Source organism: Carcharodon carcharias, chromosome 5, assembly GCF_017639515.1.
Source record: "Carcharodon carcharias isolate sCarCar2 chromosome 5, sCarCar2.pri, whole genome shotgun sequence".
Taxonomy (NCBI): domain Eukaryota; kingdom Metazoa; phylum Chordata; class Chondrichthyes; order Lamniformes; family Lamnidae; genus Carcharodon; species Carcharodon carcharias.
The window spans coordinates 108,547,644-108,568,794 of record NC_054471.1 but is presented as its reverse complement, the minus strand read 5'-3'; the positions used below and the strand labels follow the sequence as shown (position 1 = coordinate 108,568,794).

The 21,151-nt window shown below is 41.2% G+C and overlaps 1 protein-coding gene across 2 annotated transcripts in view; it reads right to left on the bottom strand.

Annotated features, from left to right (window-relative positions):
• Positions 1-21,151, bottom strand: part of LOC121277854 (signal-induced proliferation-associated 1-like protein 2) — a 647,580-nt gene that overhangs the window by 364,735 nt on the left and 261,694 nt on the right. For both annotated transcript variants that reach the window (XM_041187562.1, XM_041187563.1), the window contains exons 6-7: positions 7,865-8,039; positions 5,964-6,067 (exon numbers count right to left, since the gene is read on the bottom strand). In XM_041187562.1, the coding sequence (XP_041043496.1) occupies positions 5,964-6,067; positions 7,865-8,039 (279 nt within the window). The remainder of the gene's footprint in view (positions 1-5,963; positions 6,068-7,864; positions 8,040-21,151) is intronic.

The following is a 21,151-nucleotide window of genomic DNA, read 5'->3' as shown; positions in this document are numbered from 1 at the left end:
CCACCACCTATTCAAGGGCAATTAGGGATGGGCAATAAATGCTGGCCTAGCCAATGATGCCCACATCCCATGAATGATCAAAAAGGTTCATCATCTGTGTCCAAGCAGTCAAAGATTCTAATTGCTACAAATGTAAAAATTTGATGGCAAAGCTTGACTTTGATCAGAATTTTCAATTATTGACAGCAGATCGACCAGCAATACCTATTTATTAATCAGCTGATTAACTATAATTTTGTGGCTGGTAGTATCCAATTAACCATACTTGTTGAGTTACTTTTGGAGCCTATTAAATGACAATGCAAAACTGACATAAAATAATTTTACCTCCTCAACATTGCTAGGCTTTTTTTTGATGCTTTTTTTCCTCTGCATAATTATCAGCAAAAACTGATGTGCATCAGGAACTATGATAATGGACATAGAAACTTGCATTAATTAGGGAATGAGGAACACAATATTGCTCGAAACCAGATGTATGGGATTAACTTGGCTGAAGCTAAGTTATAAACAATTCCTTGTGCTATCATATAATGGGAGGTGCAGGTTTAGTTATGGCACATTAAAATTAATATACTTGGGTTTTCTCCCTGCTTTTTTGTGTTCAAGGATGTTAATACTTTCAAGTGCCCAGTGTTAGCATTAAGCACAGACAGATGCAGAGCTCCCCCTACTCTGCCTTAATGAGCTTCAACTCAACCTCAAAAAGAACTCATTATTGCACCAGTCTCACATTTGTTCCCCTGTCTTATACCAGCTTCTCTGAACAAGGTTGCTAATTAGGACCAAAATAAGGATGAGGTTTGCTCTGTGGGCCCATGTCCAATAACAACAGAACTAAGGTTGTCTAAACTCACTCATTTCATATAGGACTCTTCAAACTAACAGAGGGGCTTAGTATTTGTAGCCCATTAGTCTTGGCTGGATTTCAATTTTAATGAGATACCTGGTGAGAAATCAGAACCAATTGGCTCAGAACCAATTCACCCACTGTGGTAGATGGTGAAACTGGTCGGCTCCACATTAACAAGAAAAAGGGCTTGCATTTCTATAGCATCTTACACACCCTTAGGGCATCAAAGGGCCTTACAACTGATGCAGTACTTTGTGAAGTGAAATCACTGTTGTAATGGACTTCAGAGCACAGCTGCTGACTGAACAGGCAGCCTGGCTCACTAATGGAACCTGCAAGAATAAACTGGTCACTAGGGTTCTTCCTCTCATCTCCAGATAATCCTATAAATTGAACTAACTGATATAGAGAATGATCCTAGCTAAACAAGCAGCACAAAACTTGCCAGCATTTTGCATAACTGTATCTAGTCAAACTGAGCAGTATACATGGGCACCCTTAGCTCTTTGGACCAATAAGTGCATTGTGCACTCCATAGAGGGCAAACTAAATCTTACAGGCATGGATTTCTCAGTAGCTTGATGTGGAAGCCCAACTGTGTGCTTCTCCACGTCAATCACCCAGCTTCAGCTGGAAGAGGCTCAAACCTGTGAATCCAAAGTTATGAAGAAACATCTGAACTGTTACACTAAAAGATTTTCAGCTTCAATCCATTTGTATAATTACCTCCGAATAGAGGTCCAACAGCATGCCTGGTTATCCGACTAACATGCTGTGACATTACTTTAATGGGCAATTGTCACACAGAAAAATAAAGCAATTACATTGATTGACAAGATAGTGATTTTAAATAAGCATAAATTATATCTTTAAAATTGAATAGTTCAAGCTTAGAGGGGCTTCTAATGACTTGTCTGGCCAGTATCATTGGGTCTTGAAGCTTGCAAGGTTATCTGGAGCTGTGTGGAAAGAATCCTGGCCACCAGTTCTGTCAGTGATCCAGGCTTGACTGGCCAATCATTCCCATGATTGTAGTGTAATCGAGGATCTGCTCAGCTGTTTACTGAGACAGCCTCAAAGGCTTGACTTAGTTTGAAAACATATTCATTCTGAATTGCACATTTTGTATTCACTAAAAATCATAGCTATGTCAACAAGAAGATAATGTCACAGCAAGGGGGCGGGGGGGGGGGGGGGCAAGTGCTACTACACATGAGGCAACAGAAAACATTTAAATAAAATGGAGGGATGATTGTTCCCATGGTAAGTGCTACAAAGTAGCTTACAAATTGCCTGCAAACCCTTTCAGTCAGGTAAATCCATCAGTTTAATCAGCTCACAACTAACTTAGTTTCAGTTTCAACGTAACCCAACACATTATTCTGAACGATGTTACTAAATAAAGGAATTGGTGTGAATGCACTTCATTTTCCTCCTACTGATGTCCTCAAACAGACAGGCTGTTCGGCAGCATTCACACACTGTACATCTATCAATGCCAAAGAAACAAACAGAAAATTGATTTCAATCATTTCTGAAAGTAGCCCACAAAAGGAATTTTAATAACAATTCCTTCCTGACCCACATACACTTCTACATCAAAGGCAATTTAAATTAAAACAAGAAAAAATTATCACATGAAATTCATTTGACAAACTGATGAGAGAGACTTTTTAAGTCCCCAAACCTTTACCTTCCATCATCATGGCATCGGATTTAACAGGTATCCAAAACTGGCAATAAAAGCACTGTGAAAAATATAGAGCTAGAAAATCTCTGCAAGCTGACAACCTGCTGAACCACTGCACAACAATGACTTGCATTTAAATGGTGCCCTTAATGTAGTAAAACATCGCAAAGCACTTCAAAGGTGCATTATCAGACAAAATTTGACCCCAAGACACAGCAGAAGATATCAGAGCAGATGGTCAAAAAGCTTGGTCAAAGAGGTAGGTTTTAAGGAGCATCCTAAAGGAGGAGAGAGATAGAGCAGATTTCAGGGCCTTGTTAGCTGACGACAGAGTCACCAATGGTGGAGCAATGGCAATTAGGGATGCCCAAGAGACCAGATTGGAGGAGCACAGAGACCTCGTAAGGTTGTACATACAAGCTAACACTTCCACACACTCAGTTCCTAGCCAGTTGGACCTCAACCAATGAGGATCCAATGAGCAAAGAGCAATACTGGCAAAGTCCAAGGACCAGACTTCATACCTGCTGTTAACAAATAAACAAAGTGGATATAAAAAGCAAAATTAAATGGAAGACAAGGGATGAATCAGGAATCGCTATTGTGAACTTTAGCATAGATCATGTGCGCAATGGTCTGAAAGATGCTCTTAACTGAATTAAAATTAATAGATCAGCATGTATTAATAATACAACAGTTTCTAATTCCAGATTTTATTAGGAATGCTCAAAAGGTTTGATAAATTTTTCGTGCATTTTGCATTGACATTACAAAGCACTGTGCAATGCTGCATCTGTCATGTGTGCTCTGCCTGAAGTCAGGTCCTTGGCTTATTGTCTGCTGATGCTTCATTCTGAACCATTTTGTTAGCAGTTTTTTGTTGGTGGCTGTTCGTCATTACCTTCCACTCTCAGGGGCAGGGCAAGGAGGCAGGTCCCAGTCTACCTCAGCTGGAATGGGAATTGAACCCGCACCATTGGCATTATTCTGAACCACTAGCCAACTGAGCTAACTGGCCCCCTGCAATGTTGCATACTGTTCCTAAGGGTGAGATTCTTCCAGTATGTTTATTTGCTGCTTATTAGGTAACGCTTATGAGATAAGTGTTTAATTAAAAGGTGCATCTGTTAGAATACTGCTACCATGACCACACTTACACACATATCTGCTTTGTTTACCTTTGTATTAACCTATACCTTGCAGGTGCAAATAACATTAGGGAAGCAGAAGATGGGAATTAGAAAAGAGGTAACGGGTAAAATAGTTAATTAAGTTAAGTTAAAAGAGCAGCAGAAATAAAAGAACAGCAGAGGCAGTCACGTTCCCATTGGGAACAAAGACTAGGTGCCACAATTAAAATATAAGAAGTAAGAGAGGATTGGTGTCCTGGTTCAAGAAAGGATGAAGTGTGTCTTTAGCCAGAATCATTAGGCCATCAAGGTCAGTGCGAAAGATTCCCCTTTGTATTACCACAGTACACTGATAACAACTTTAGCAGTAGGAAAACAAGTAATGTCAAGGGTTATTAGACAGAAATCCGAGCAAAGCTTGTCTATATGCTATCCCTATAATTAGACAATAAGGTGTTGGAAGCAAGTCAATGATTGGTCAAGTGAAATTTAGTGGTTTTGTATTATAGAAAGGGGGATTGGTGCTCCTTACAGAAGAAACGCTCAAGAGTATAAGCCAGGGGATGCTGCCAAGGCTGTTGGAAGATGAACTCAGGCTCAGGCACTTGTTTTTGTTTAACCAAATAAACTAAATTAACAAAAAAATTGGGGTTAAATTAAAAAGCACCATTAAGGCAAACTGCAAAAACAAAGACAAACTTTAAAGGAAATGTACAAACTTGTTACTGCGCCTATCACCCAAGGCATAAATAGGGTAATAAAACTCTTAATTGTACCTAGTAAACTACTGCTCGACATTGTAATATAGCAAGTCCTGTATATACTGAATAAAGCTTAATCTCTGCCACCAATATGGGTCAAAATCGAAACATTGGCTATTAAGATTTATCAAAAAAGAAACCTAACATGACTGGACTATATACAGTGCATTATGTTTTTCAGGCAAATTCTCTCTGCATGTCCTCTCCTCCATGTATTGGCACCTGCTGAGTAACAAGCTTTAATGGGACCAGATCCTTGTCAAAGGTGCGGCTCCTTTTCTCAGCACAGTGAATAAGAGCAGCGGTTCTCCAACTGTGGTCCATGGGCCTGTGGGTCCAGCGACTTTCCAGGAGGTCCATGACACAGGCCCAGCCTTCCCAATGGATGACTGCCCCATGTGCCATGGTCTTGAGTAGTCAAATGAGTGGTGGCTGGAGGAGAATTCGCCTCTTTCCCCCTACTCCCATATGGTAAACTCTTTGGGTTCCTGCTCAGTCAGCCCTGCCCCAGCCTCCTCTAATGTTCCCTCTGGGCTCCTACCAAGGATAGATTGGCTCTCTGAGAAGCAGGCATATCCATCTCACTGTTATCTATGTAAATACTAGTTTTCTTAAAAGTATTATTGAAGTACTCCTCACATGCAACACCTTAGTGAGTGCAATATATCTGATACTTTAGTTAAAGGAGTCTGTGATTACTAATCCATTTGAAAAAGAGTTCTTCAACCAAAAAACTTCGACAGTCACTGAGTTTGAGGATACTGGAGCCAAGCCCCTTGCCCTACCCCAACTCATGCACTCCAAAGCCAAGATGACTAGGTAGTCATCAAGAGCAGCTAAATATTTTGCTCTCCCTAGCTTAGAGGCAGGGCAGGGCAGCATATCTTAAAATCATCCCAACTGAAACCAGCTAACTCAACACAGACCAAGAAGCAAATCTGAGCTCTTTCAGTTTGGATGGTTTAATGATATGTTGGTTTGATCAACTTAGCCATTTGGGGAGCCACAACCCTTTGTTTTAAAATTCACACTGAATCAATTGTACCACTTAAAATTTGATTACATATTCTTGCAGCAGACCTGAATTACAGAGCAGTGCTTGGAATCAGACAGAACACACTATGAGGGATTTGAGTATTTCGGGTCTAACACTACAGAGTGCATAGTTTGTCTAGAATGTGGATACTAAACTACTTAAATCTATAACACTGCATGGAAAATAACAAGGTTAGAACACTTTGTTAAACTGAATTGGTTACAAATGTGGATGTTGTAAAAACTGGGGTCAATTTTTAATACTAACTTTTGTACCAACCAAAATTTAATAATGAAAAAGGCACACCACAATTTACTACATCCACAAAGAGGGAAACAAGGCAAATTTGCACTAGATCCAGGCTCTTGTTATAATTCAGGAGAACTGTGTGACTTGGTGTGCTCGGTGAAACATGGAAATCAATTCAAGTTTTCTGCATAAAATTATTGATCTTCTCTAGTGACACAACATTTGACTTCAGTGCCTCATGTACCTGTTGCCTGTTGTTGGGTGTGTATGGAAGCATAGTTGACACATGGAACATGATTTCATAATCCTTGTATGTAGTATATAGAGAATGAGTTCCTGTGGAGTCAGCTGAAACATAAAAATAAAGCATGATGTACAAACATTTGGAGGAGAAAAGCAATTACACGCAATAGTTACTTTTCCAAAGAACACTTTTGGGGCAGGGGTGAATGATCAAGAAGATGAGGGATGGCAGTACTGGGGAGTGGCAATGTTTCCATTTCCAGGCCAAGTATAACACAAGCAGAAAGTAAATAAATCACCTTTAATTTTCACCCAAAAATGTTAATGAACCTGACCAACTGAAGAAACCAAGTATGCTGTTGGACAGTTCTCACACCAGTCACTATGCTTATGACCCAAGTATGATTGTCACTTTTCCCCAAATGCTGTGGATTGCTATGCTGCCAACAAGAAACTGGTTCAACCACAAAAAACCAATTAATTCGATGCAAGGCCCTTATAAAGTTCCTAGAGATACAAGAACAGTGTGCTAACCCATTGAGATTCCCAGCAAGCTTCAACCTGTAGGAAGCTGTTTCAGAATTAATTTGTAGCTATATTTATTTCATTAATTCATTAAACCAAGCCTATTTATAAAACAAATTGATTAAAAAAAACTCCACAAAATGTGAAACCTGCTGTTTCTTGATCAAATCACGAAGGGGCTGTTCAGAGTAGATAGGGAGAAACTGTTCCCACTGGTAAAAGGATCGAGAACGAGAGGGCACAGGTTTAAAGTGTCTTACAAAAAAAGCAAATGCGATATGTGAAAATCTTTTTCACACAGCGAGTGGTTCAGGTCTGGAATGCACTGCCTAGAGGCAGGTTCAATTGAGGCATTTAAGAGGGCATTAGGTGATTATTTAAATAGAAGAAATGTGCAGGGTTATGGCGAAAAGCGGGAGAATGGCAATGACTCATAATGCTCATTCCAAAAGCCGGTGCAGGCATGATGGGCCTAATGGCCTCCTTCTGAACAATAACACTTCTGTGATTTACTTTGAATTGTGCCCGTTTCCCTAATCAAAAGGGTGAGAAGCATACTTTAGTATTACTCCATGACTGAAGAAGTCAAGGAACTCTTAAAACTCCCAGGCATTATCAACAGCACAAGAAACCAACTCAGAAGCTGCTCCTCTTTCCCTACCCCACCTTGGCTGATAACCCACTTAAAGAAACCCAATTCCAGCCATTCTGCAAATATTAGCATGCTGAACACCTTCTCCACTAATTTCCATTGATATTGAATTCCCACCACGGGATACGTCACACCCACCTGTTAGGTCAGGTCCGCCAACAACACTCCCCATTAGTTATTAATCAACAAGGAATTGCCACTAAAAACTTCAAAATAATCAAAAGAGTAGCAACAGGTAAATGACATGCAAATAATTTCCTTGGTAACATACGATTATGGGGCAATTTACCATAGTTTAAAGGAATTCTAAAACTGCAAATAATGCTAAATCTAGTGCTGTAAAACTAAGCATTGTATATCTGATTGTAAATCAGATCTGACCTAAAATATCATAGGTAAGAGAGAGCTAGACAGTGTTAGATAAATTGATATAAATACAAAGTACTTCCCTCTTAATTTTAATTGAGGCTATACAGCAAACTGCCCCTCCCTGCTGTGGATTGTTGATAAATTCTTCTTGCTTACACAGGCAGATGCTGAACTTGTAAGGTGCTACAAAATCAGTTCACTCCCATCACACTTCAGCAACAGCTGATGCCATCACAAACCAGAATTTCTGAGTGGCATGAAAAGATCAGCTTTTGCCTGCCAGCTTTCTCAACCAGAGGAAGAAGAACACAGGAGGATCATTTAAGGGATCAAAAAAGGGATATGTAATGGCTTACTTTTGTTATCCAATTGTGCTCTGTACTTGCTGAAGCCCTTTAGTCGCACCCTGTGGCCAAGGAGATCGAGGAACTCTTCGAACACTGGGCCTCCTGTCTCATTATTGTACATCTCTTCTTCAGTGCTTTGGCCTGCTTTACAATAAAGGACTCCAACTTTATGCTGGAAGCTTAGCTGAAACAAAAGTAATAATTTTAACAAACCACATAATTTCAGGATTGTTAAATTTGTTTACATAAAAACTCTGCTGTCCCATAATTTAAAATTTTATTTTCTCCGAATTCCACAAGTGAATCCTGTAACATTGAGAGGCAACCGATCCACGTTCAAGTTTCCAATCTATTCAAACACATCCACCACTCCTGACCTAAACTTGTTACTAGGGGTGTGTGAAAAGAAGGAACAAAAAACATACATTTATAATATACCATCTTTCAGGACATCAGCACAGCCACTTTTGAAGGGTACTCACTGTTGTAATGTAGGAAACACAGCAGACAATTTGGTCACATAGCAAGGTCCCACCAACAACACGATAACAATAATGTGTTTTAGTGATGTTGAAGAATATACATTGGCCAGGGCATCAGGGAAAACTCCCAGCTTTTCTTCAAATAGTGCCATGGGATCTTTTACGCCCACTTGAGAACACTGAATATTACATCCAAAAAATGGCACGTCTGACAGTGCAGCACTCCCACAGTATTGCAAAGGAATATGATTTTTGTGCTCAAGTCTCTGGAATGAGGCTTGAATTCACAATCCTCTGTTTCAGAGGAGAGAGTGCTATCCAATTCCCACTAAGCCATGGCTAATACTTCAGCGCAAATTGCCTTAAATTCCTTGCACAAAATGCCTGATTCTGATATCCTCATCCAAAGTCAACAGTCACAGGGCGGTGAACTTTGGAGAGATTCCATTCCACTGTGCAGCATATTAGCTCACAAACATATTGCCCAACCGAGATTATTTCCATCCTCTATTGAAGAAGAATTGGGCTTACGGAATCTCTTCCAAGCGGAATGGATGAATTTCAATAACTCAATCATGTGCAACCACAATCAATAATGGATTATATCCGAATGAATATTTACCATATATAACTTTATTCTGATAAAAGAAAATTTGTTACTGATTCATCCATTTTGATGGACTACATTGTAACAAACTTCCCCAGGGTGTTGGCTGCAGTTGGAAGAACCATTACAGCTACTTGATCATTCCTAACAGATTTCAGTTTATTTCTAGTCCTGAGTTTTTGTAGCCCAATGAAATAATTGAAGCTTGTGTATGTATCTGTTGATGAGCTACCCTTGTTCGTACTTGTGATCGAATGTTAAGAAGTCACCCACATCTTAAGCATACTGTAGTCAGCTGAGGATGTAGACTGGAGCAGGAGAGATTGTGGACATGACCTGATAGCTGGACAATAAAGCTCATCTTATCTAGTCTCGAGTGTAGACATAGATCTTATTTGTGGAATTCCTACGTGTTAGTCACTGTATCCATGATTATATACAGTCTCATGCTAAAATTCTGCAAATTAGAGCTATAGCGTTGACTAGCAGGCAGTAACATCTGATTTGCACAGTGAGGGCAAACTGCAGCTAGAACTGAGCTCTGTAAATCACACATGCATATGGAGCTCTGCTCCCAACCCTACCAGAAAGTTTAGACATCGTTTGTGGCCAATAGAATTCACTTGTGCTCATTTGATATCATTTGCGCTCAGAAGCAATCATTTAGCTATTATTTAACATTGCACCTTTGTTCACTGATGATTGCACAACGTTCAGCACCATCAACAACTCCTGATACTGAAGCAGTCCATGTCCAAATGCAGCAAGACACGGATAATAAATATCCAGGCTTGGGCTGACAAGTGGCAAGTAACATTCACGCCACACAAATGCCAGACAATGATCATCTTCAACAAGAGATTGCCCCTGACATTCAATGGCATTACCATCATTTAATCCCCCACTATCAACATCTTTGGGTTACCATTGGCCAGAAACTGAATTCAGCCAGCCATATACTGTGGCTACAAGAGCAGGTCAGAGGCTAGGAATCCTGCGGTAACTAGCTCACCTCCTGACTCTCCAAAGTCTGTACACCATCTACAAGGCACAAGTCAGGAGTGTGATGGAATACTCTCTGCTTGCTTGGATAAGTGCAGCTCCAACAACACTCAAGAAGCTAACACCATCCAGGACAAAGTAGCCTACTTGGTTGGCACTCCATCCACAAACATTCACTCCCTTCACCACCAATGAACAGGGACAGCAGTGTGTACCATCTACAAATTGCTCTGCAGAAACTCACCAATGCTCTTTAGGCAGTACCTTCCAAACCCACGACCACTACCATCTAGAAGGACAAGGGCAGCAGATAGGTGGGAACATCACCACCTGGAAGTTCCCCTCCAAACCACTCACTATCCTGACTTGGAAATATATTGCCATTCCTTCACTGTCGCTGGGTTAAAATCCTGCAACTCCCTCCCTAACAGCACTGTGAGAGTGTACACCACATGGACTGCAGCGGTTCAAGAAGGCAGCTCACTACCACCTTCTCAAGGGCAATAACTGCTGGCCTAGCTAGTGACACCCACATCCTATAAATGAATACAAAAAAGTAACGATCAACTGACATTGTCATAAATTGCCACCAAACCACTGCATTCAAACATTTGCGATCAGCACAATTACTTACCTCAAGGATTCTGACACCAAAAACAATCATAATGACTCCTCCCCCACTGTACCCCTGCTTCCCCCACCCCCCCTCCTTCCCCCACCCCCACCTTCCCCATCCCACCCCATCCCCCACCACCCTCTCCACCCCACCCACCCCCCCACTTCCCTCCTCACCCCACTCCATCCCACCTCCCTTCTCACCCCACCCGCCCCACTTTTCCCCCACCCCACTTTTCCCCCACCCCACCTCTCCTTAAACAATCATTCCCTCTAAGGTCACCAAAAGCACTATAGAAATGCCAGTCTTTATTTCTGCAAAAGGCTCCACTGAGCACCTTACAACAACAACAACTTGCATTTATTTTAGCATCCTTATCCTAATAAAGTGTCCCAATGGTATACAGGTAGGTAATCACACAATGGACACCATGCAAAATAAAGGAACTGTAGAAGGAGTGACTAAACATTTGGTCAAAGGGATGGGTTTCACCGAGGCCCATAAACATCACTCCGCTGCTTGCTTCACTTGAATGGCATCTTGCACTTAGCCTCTCTTATTTTTAAGAACGTGCTGGATTTTCACATCTATTTCCCAATCAACTCACTGCAGAGAGTTAAGTCTGGTAAAAGGACTTTTTAACAACACAATAATCATTAATGCAACTTCTCTAATTCAGAAAGATAACCATTTGAATTGTTAAATATCAATCTGCATGTAGTAAATTATTATTAAAGGAATTTAAAAATACCAAATGTTGATTTTTTTCCCTTATTTTTCCTTTCTCAATCCACTCTATTTTCCACCCTTTGTTTCTCTTTCTGTACTGATTTGACTCAAATTCATCCGATTTCCTTCTCCATTGTTCCTTTTCATTTTACAATCCTTTAACCCACTGGTTAAGGAGATGGTGAACGATGGGCCAACAATCTATGATCTCAGTTGTACTATTTTCAGCACACACTTCCAGCAAGGTACAGCCTAAAAGAAATTGTGCTGAAGGGTGCAGGAGATAGCTTAAGAGTGCAAACTGAGAATGCCCCACCCCAACATGATCTAGCTCAATATCTTCAGGTTCAATTAAAATACTGAAAAACAAAGCACCCTGTTCACTTAACAAAAATCTGTAATATATGATCCCAATAGAATAAAATTATGCAACTTTCTGTGATGAATCTCAGCTGGTAAAGTTCCTTTTTAAATTTTTTTTAAAATTGTAATTGATTACTCTGTCAGGTGAAGGCAATTATTCGATGATTAACTACACAAAATTAAAACCTTTTGATTTAAATTTATTTCTACACAGGCTTTTCTGCAACTTCCTCAGAATCAAAACATAATTCTTAGTAGTTTTGAAAACTGCTAAAATTAAAAGCCTATGCATCTATGCATTATGCAGTAATTACTGAACATGTACAAGGATTAATAATTGTCAAAAAAGAAAATGTTGCTCAAAGCATGGAATTTTTAAAAATTACAAAGGAGTAAACAGGAAATGTACTTTAAGGGTAAACAATATTACTGTTTAATGGCAAAGCTTTCATAACCCATGTCAGTAATTTTAAAGCACTATGAACATTTATAAATCTATTTACAGTTAAGAGTATTCATAAGACACATGTAAGTTCCAAAATGGGTTAAAACTGCATTAAATTTTCACAAAGCTTAGACTTCAAATGAAATATTCGAGTTTTTTAAGCATTGCTCACTTTATATGCTTCAATTGCCTGTCTGAGCCTTTGAACTATCAAACACTAAGTAACCTTGCCCTTAGGATAAAACCATATAAGTTGTAAGTTAATGTGCAACAAACTGTATGTTCAAATTCATGAAGATCTATTCTGACCATTAATCATTAAGGAATGAGTGAAAAAGTCCAATGACTCTACTGGTTCCAGGTTATCACTAAAAACTAAAAAAAAAGCTGTTTATTACAGCAGAAAAAGGCTACACTCATCATAAATAAATGCGACAATTAGTGTTTGCTGTTTCCATCATTAATGAAGGCAAACTGCACACACCCTGGTCAAAGAATCTGATTCAACTGAGACAATGGGAAATTGTTCATGCCATGTCAAAGCGTTCAACCACGGAAAGCTGTTACAGGTCTAGCTCCCTCACCAGCACTTATTCATTACTGGACAGTTTCCATAAGCAGACTTTGTGAACAGGTGCTGTGTGCATGGGATAGCACACCCTGTCTTAACTATTAATGCTTCTAATCATTATTTTATTCACTACAGAACATGTGGGATGCCTGCCATATTCCCCATCACTTCCAAACATAGAAACTATATCTCCAGATCAATATGTACAGATTCAGATGATTTGGTCAAATTTATTCTCAGCCAAAAGAACATAATAGGGCAGAATTTTCCCCCCATTGGGGGGGGAGCACGTTCAGGAGCGGGCGCGTGCAGGTGCACCTCCGATCAGGGGCGCGCCGCCATTTTACGTGGGCAGGCCAATTAAGGCCCGCCCAGCTTGACGTCCGCCAGGAAGGACAATGGTGCTCCCTGTGTGTGTGTGTGTGTGTGTGTGTGTGTGTGTGTGTGTGTTTGTGGGGAGGGGGGATTCCGTAAGTCAAGAGTGCACTCTTTCGTGCATGTGCGCGAAAGAGTGCACTCGTCTCCCTCAGGGAGATCAGTGCCAAATTCAAAAATGTTAAAAATAGAAAATAAAATTTCCCTGACATGTCCCCTCATGTGACACTGTCACATGAGTTGAGACATGTCCATCACTTTTAGTTGAACTTTTATTAAGTTTTTAAAAAGCTATATGAAACCTCAGCCCGCCAGTGGATGAGGTTTCATGCTTTCTCTGAAGCCCGTCAGGGCTCCCGGCCTGCTCACCAATTTTAGGTTGGACAGGAAGGTCCTTTAACTACTGCAATAACTTTTTAAAATGGCCTCAATAGGCCATTGACAGGTCGGCGGGCGCACAACTGATTCGGCTGCGCCCCTGCCGAACTGAAAATTGAAGTGACGTGGGGTGACTTCGGGAGTTCTGCCTGACGTCATCCCGTGTCATCTTACACGTCGCTGTGCGGGTCCCGCCACCTCCCCACCACGCTGATCTAGAAATCCTGCCCAAAGGTGCAAGAAAGGCAGAATATACTGGAAAGTGCAATAGCCAGACTTACAAAACAAATATATAAACATAAGATACATAAAATAAATCAATATTTGTGGGGCCAGTTAGCTGTTTTCTGGGTGGCTAGACTGAGGTGCAGAATAATGCCAACAGCATGGGTTTAATCCCCATATCGGCTGAGGTAGTTCTTGGGGCCTGCTTCCTCTCTCGCCTTGCCCCATAGTGATTTCATTGCCTAAGCAATAATTAACAAACCTTAGTTGCTACAACTCTTGGAGGATGCTACATGAAGGCAGAGTCAACTACTTAAAAAATAGGAGGAACTAATCTAAAATCCTTGCTGTTCTTTGGAACAGACTCCAGTGATAAGTTACCTGGGAGATGATTCCTCATGATACCCCTATTAGCTGCCTTACACAATAGAGGAAAAACATGGAACTAAAGATTCCAAGGAAGTTTTCAGGTTTTAAAAGCATCCATCCCTTTGAAAGCAGGCCCTTTGAAGATTGTTCTTACTCAGTCATCACAACAAACCATGCATTAATCACCCAGGAAATCGAGCAACATTACAGTGATGTGGCGCTTCCTAGAAAAGTGGTTTGATACCCAGTTGTGATGGCCATGTGCTTTTGGGGGGGGGAGGTGCAGAAACATCTATATCTTATTTTGGTCCCTTTAAGAGCTAGGATTTGATTTCTGGTTTAAAAAGAACAGCTGGGTGCCAGTAAATGATCATGTGACCACTTTGCCTGGGTGCCGAACAATAGGAAAAAAGGCTCAACAGATTAATTATAGGAGTGAGTAAGTTCCTAGGACTGGTTCTCTTTACCAGCAAAAAACTGTGGATGCTGGAAATCCAAAACAAAAACAGAATTACCTGGAAAAACTCAGCAGGCCCGGCAGCATCCTTCTGTGGAAGGGTGATGAGGACTCGAAACATCAACTCTTTTCTTCTCCGCCGATGCTGCCGGGCCTGCTGAGTTTTTCCAGGTAATTCTCTTTACCAGCAGTTTAGTGTGGGAGTTTAGAGCAAGCTGGAGTGAAGGAAATGTCACTATCATCAGAATTTGGATTAAGTTCTGGGTGTTGGCTAAAGGGTTAAAACTCTTGTTAACTGAAGGACTCCACTAAGCGAATTTATTTTCTGGTACAGGTAGAATACTTCAAATCTGGCTACTCGAAAGCTAGCAATGTCTGAAAGTCGGACATTTTTTTCCGAATTCTCCAAATGGCTTAGCGAACCTTGACCCCACCCAACGCAGCTTGGACTAAGCTGCATAGGAGTACCTTTTTGCAGCTGGCCCAAGTCAGTTCAAAGAAAGTTAAAGAGTACTGCACAACCTTGTATGAATAAAAAGACAAATAGTTTTCAGTTACAACCACAGGATAGAGTATTATTAACATCATTTCAGTATGATTGATCTTACATCAACTCTTTTCTTCTCTGCCGATACTGCCAGACCTGCTGAGTTTTTCCAGGTAATTCTGTTTTTGTTTTAGAGTATTATTAACATCATTTCAGTTTGACTGATCTTATCTCATGAGGTAGGGAAGTGTAGCAGACATGAAAGAGTTATTAAATCCAATGCCCGAGAAGTGAACTAATATCAGTAGCAACTTGACCATTCACCTAAAGTGCTTTGCAATCACGCCATTTGCTTTTCCCATGTCCACTATTCCCTGATTAAGCAGTTCTGATTTTTATCCATAAACCAGCAAGTTCTAAAATTCAACATGGTCATGGTCCCGAAGCTGCCAGATGTGAGGTGCTCTACCTGTAAAGCCAAGCTAAAGAAAGAAAGAAAGAGAGAGAGAGAGTTGGTGTTTTAAATACAAAACTCCATAGTTCAAGAATATTAGAACCAGGAGAGTTCTGACTTAGGATGCCAGAGACACTTATGTTGAATGGGGAATTTGCAATCTTAAGAAGGGTGGAGAAAATTTGAAGGGACAACCCTGCCAGAAGTAAACAGATGGCCCAAGAAATCTCAGCACATATACAGATCATTGACACAGTACGCAGACTAAGCAATTAATCCTCCAAGTTTTGACAAGTATCTGATTTGAGGGTTTTGGAGTTTAAGTTTTGGTTGTAGAAAGGAAGTGGAGTTAAGACATTAGATGTGGGGTACAAGTATCTATGTTCATTGTATTTTTATTATATTTAACGTAGCTGACTATTTAAGATAGAGTGTAGTTTATAGTTCATGTTCTTTGATTTTGTGTAGTAAAATTATTTTGTTTAAACCGTGAGCTTTGTGGCTTCATTCCTTTAGTGAATATCTAGGTTTTCTGAAACTAAAAAAAAACTAAAAACTTTACAGGTTTCTACTGAGATCATAACACAATAAGTATTGGCATTATTTTGAAGGCAGCCATCACCAAGAGGATTCCACATAGAACAATGTGAAGATCCCTGTGGACACAAACAATGGAATTGGGCAGCCCGTTATGTATAGAAGATAATTTGAGACATTTCTTGTTAAATAAATAGTCTAAGTCTGATTGCATGCAGCCAAGAAAGTCCTAAGCAAGCACTTGGATTCCCAAGGCAGCTGACATCTCTCCCTCTAGACATCTCCAATGTTTCTCACACCCTCCATTCCTTCTTTCATTCAGAAGGATTTTTGCCTATTCATGCCTTGCTAGGTTTTTCCCCAGTGTCCTCTTACTTTGTGCAAAGCACATGCTGTCCTTCTATAGATAAAAAAAAGACTGGGTGACCGCTTTGCAGAACACCTTCAGTCTGTCCGCAAGCATTACCCAGACCTCCCTGTCACTTGCCATTTCAACACTCCACCCTGCTCTCATGCCCACATGTCCGTCCTTGGCTTGCTGCATTGTTCCAATGAAGCTCAACGCAAACTGTAGGAACAGCACCTCATCTTCCGACTAGGCACTTTACAGCCTTCCGGACTGAATATTGAGTCCAACAATTTTAGATCATGAACTCTCTCCCCAACCCCTTTCCGATTTCCCCCCCTTTTATCCCCCCAATAATTTATATAGATTTTTCTTTTCCTACCTATTTCCATTATTTTTAAATGTATTTCCATCCATTGTTTTATCTCTACCTTTTAGCCTTTTTTGATTCCTTCACCCCACCCCCACTGGGGCTATCTGTACCTTGCTTGTCCTGCTTTCTACCCTTAATTAGCACATTCCTTAGATAATATCGCTACCAACACCTCTTTGTCCTTTTGTCTGTGACATCTTTTGGTTATCTCCACATATCAGTGGCCCTCTATCCAGCTCTATTTGTTCCTCCACCCCCCCCCCCCCCCCCCCCCCCCCCCCACCCACCACCTTAAACCAGCTTATATTTCACCTCTCTTCTATTTTTACTTAGTTCTGTTGAAGGGTCATTCGGACTCGAAATGTTAACTGTGTTCCTCTCTGCAGATGCTGCCAGACCTGCTGAGTTTTTCCAGGTATTTTTGTTTTTGTTTTGCTGTCCTTCTATGCTGATTTAGGATTGGATCAGACTGGCTTCCTACTATTTGCTGTTTGTCACCTGCACAATGCATACCTGGCTCTTGCATGTCCAAAATTCTCCCAGCACCTTCCCCAATAAATCCTGGTCTGATCTGCACTATTTAGTAGTGAACCAGCAATTCTGTTCTCCCAGCACAGGACCACCAAGATAGGGTAGGTGGTGATTGGGGATGAAGACTTGAAGCCTAGGGCCAGAGTACAAATCAGAAAGGCACAGCCCTAGAGTGGAAGACAAAGATAGGGCACTGTTTCCAGAGGCAGCCTAGACCTGTGAGGGAGGCCAGAAAAAGGCAAGCAAAAACATTTAAAAACATTTGAGGGGACAAGTAAAATAAAGATTTTTAAAATTATTTGCTGAAAAAATTGAAGGTCAGATATAGAATGAATCTGGTCTTCTCACACGAGTGTCACTAGTGCGTGAAAAGCCTGCAACTGCAAAATAACTGGCAACTGTTTACATGGACATTTCCAATATTACTGTTCTTTTAATGACTAAATCAACACTGACAATTTGAAGAAGTGTGACTTACAGTGACAACAGGAAGTAAATTTAGGGAAAACAAGTGCATGCTATGCAGAAGACATGTAATAATGTATCATCACATTCCCACCTTGGTAGGGAAGAGGCTTGTGCACTCCAACGATCCCTTGAGCGAAGCTGTTGGGAGCTCCTTACTCCTGGTAGGGCTACCCATGGTGGCAAAGTCAGGGGGAGGTGCTGGACAACGTGCGGTCCAAAAAGTCCTCATGGGCAGAGCAGGCAAAGAAAGACAGTGCATCTCACCAGCTGGAAAGGTGGAAGGTGGTTCCAGTCATCATGATTCGGCACGTTGCTGAAATCTCACCACCAACCCCATCAAGATTATGTGGACAATGACGGTGCCCAAAATCCCCACGTTAGCCAGGCTTCTACCAGGGTCCATTTGCCAAGTCCTGTGGCAATGGCAAATTGGTGAAGGGAACATGGCTGTGAACCTGGGAGTCCCTCATCAAGAAATTGTGCACAAGTTACAGATAACGTGAAGGTCATTGGACACTTTTGCTGGGACAGAAGTATCTTTGTGCAATAGCATCTGTGACTCTTTAGGATACCCTCTGCTCACCACAAATGGGGACAGAGTTAGAAAAGGTGCCCTAAAAATAGGGTGTCTCACTTTCTCCTGGCTGGAGAACCACATCTTGCGAGATGATTATCTTTGTGGTCAAAAGAAAGGAAACTTTAAAATTTGCAACTTGGAATGTTTGATCAGTTGCTTGATAGAACAGAACTTGAATATTGCTGAAAAGGGAGATACGTTGCCAAAACTTTTCATCATACACACATCAGAATTTCAAATTTCAAACAATCACAAGTTTGTCTGGCAAGTCAACTCTGATTTACTGAGGTGTTGCCATGGAGAAAGCAATGGAGCTTGAGTCGAGCTTGTAATGTGGTTCATTAATGCTTGCTAGAAGCGACATACATTCATATGCAGGGACCTGTTCGCTGTAAACAAAAGGAATATGTTCAAGCCTTGCACCTTTTTTGAATTACCCGGGAGCTTGGAGACCTTTAGCTCCCCGTTGCTTTCTGATTGGCCTAGACCAATCAAAATTGACTTGCCAAACAATCAGCACCCTTAGCTCCTGTAGTATAAATTGTTATGATCTTCTGAAATTTGGTATTCTTGTGTTTGTCCTGATGTGTGCAAGATGAAAAGCTTTGGCAACATGTCTGTTTTCAGCAATGTTAGAACACTCATGGATAATCTCAAGCGTGCCTTTCCGAAGAGAACTATCAAAACCCCAAATTGACATTCTTGCCCTCAGCAAGACCTGCCTGCCCGGGGAGGGGCAGCTAAAGGAACAAACAGTGGATGTACCTTTGATTGGAAAGGAAAAACTGACAGAGACTCTTGCATCCACGGATTTGGTTTTGCCATCTGAAACGGGGTCTTGGATGCACTGTCAGAGCTCTCCAATTGTACAAACTAAAGGCTCATGATACGTCATCTACAGCTCAGCCATAATTAATATGCCACCGTCATCAGTGTTTATGCCCTGACACTTGGCTCCAATGAAGATGTTAAGCAGAAGTTCTATTCTGACCTTACTGCCATCCCAAAAGGAGGAAAGATCATCCTTCTGGGGCACTTTAATGCCAGAGTTGGACATGACACCGATGTCAGGAGCAGAACCACTGGAAAATACTGGGTAGGGAAAGCCAATGCAAATGGCATCCTCCTGCTGACAAAGTGTGGTCATCATGGCTTCATGAGAACAAACACCCTGTCCCACCGTAAGGACAAATGCAAAACTGCATGGAGACATCCAAGATCAAATTACTGGCACCTCCTGGAGTCTTCATTGTTCAGGTCAAAGATCTAAGTGATGTTTATATCCCTTGAACCACGCAGGGGGCTGATGCCTGCTAGACAGTTCATAGGCTTGTTCAATCAGTAATGAACATTCACCAAGCGCCATGACATCACAAGGCTCAAAGTCCAAGAGAGAGAAGATTAATGTCTTAGCCTTAATGCAACCCAACCAAAGGGGAGAATTCCAGGTGCAGCTCACGATCAATCTGGAAAATCTTCACACATCCAACTCAATCCCAGAACAGTGGGGTCAAATAAAATCAGCTGTACTAGACTCCTATGCCCAGACCATTGGCTTTGACCATCATTGTCACCAGGACTGGTTTGTGAAAAACAATTTTGGAATATGTGACCTTCTACAACAAAAATGAGCAGCCTTCCCTGGCAGAACAACCCAAGGTTACAAGTCAAGAAGGCAGCATATCAACAGTCAAGGCTAATGCCCAAAGACAAATTCAGAAGATAAAGGACATGTGGTGGGAAGAGAAAGCCTGAGAGTTCCAACAATATGCCGATCATTATGACATGAGAAGCTCTTTTGAAGACACTAGGACCATTTTAGGCCGTCAAATGGACAAAATCCCCTTCACTCACAGGATGGTGTTCTTCTTCCTAAAGATGACAATGCCTTCCATCAACACTAGAAAGAACATTTAACAACTCTCAACCATGCACCCAGAGTGGCAGCTGACATTTTGCAGGCTGTTTCCCCATACTGTGATAGAATCCATAGGTGAACCACCATTGATGGGAGAGCTGCAACAAGCAATCAAAAGGATGGAAAACAACAAAGCCTGCGGCCCCAATGGCATTCCAGCTGAGGTCTTCTACTCACATCAAGACTCATCCTACAGATTTTGGAGGAAAAAGAACTCTCTCCCGACTTCAGGAATATGACAATTGTGACCATCTTCAAGAAAGGAGATAAATCATGATGCGGAAACTATCGAGATTTTCCCTCTTGTCCATAGCAGGGAAATCCTGACAAGCATTCTCCTGAAGCGCTTTAGGAAAGCTAATAGAATGTTATCATTGATTGTGAGGGGAATTGAATACAAAAGTAGGGAGGTTATGCTTCAGTTATACAGAGAATTGGTGAGGCCACGTCGGGAGTACTGTGTACAATATTGGTTTCCTTATTTAAGCATGTAAATGTATTGGAAGTAGTTCAGAGAAAGTTTACTAACACTGGAAAGGGCTGTTTGTCTTAGCGGGAAAGGATGAACAAGCTAGGCTTATATCCACTGGAGTTCAGGCTTATATCCACTGGAGTTCAGAAGAGTAAGAGGCGACTTGATTGAAATATATAAGGTCCTGATATAAGGTCCTGAGGTGTCTTGACAAGGTCAGTGTGGACAGGATGTTTCCTCTTGTGGGAGAATCTAGTATTAGGGACTGCTGTTTTAAAATAAGGTGTCGTCTTATGAGGGGAAATTTTTTCTCTCAGAGGGTTGAGAGTTTTTGAAACTCTCTTCCTCAAAAGGCAGTGGAAGCAGAGTCTTTGAATATTTTTAAAGCAGAGGCAGATGGATTCTTCAAAAGCAAGGGGGTGATAGGTTATCGGGGTAGACAGGAATATGGAGGTGAGGTTGAAATCAGATCAGTCATGATCTTATTGAATGGTGGAACAGGCTCAAAGGCCCT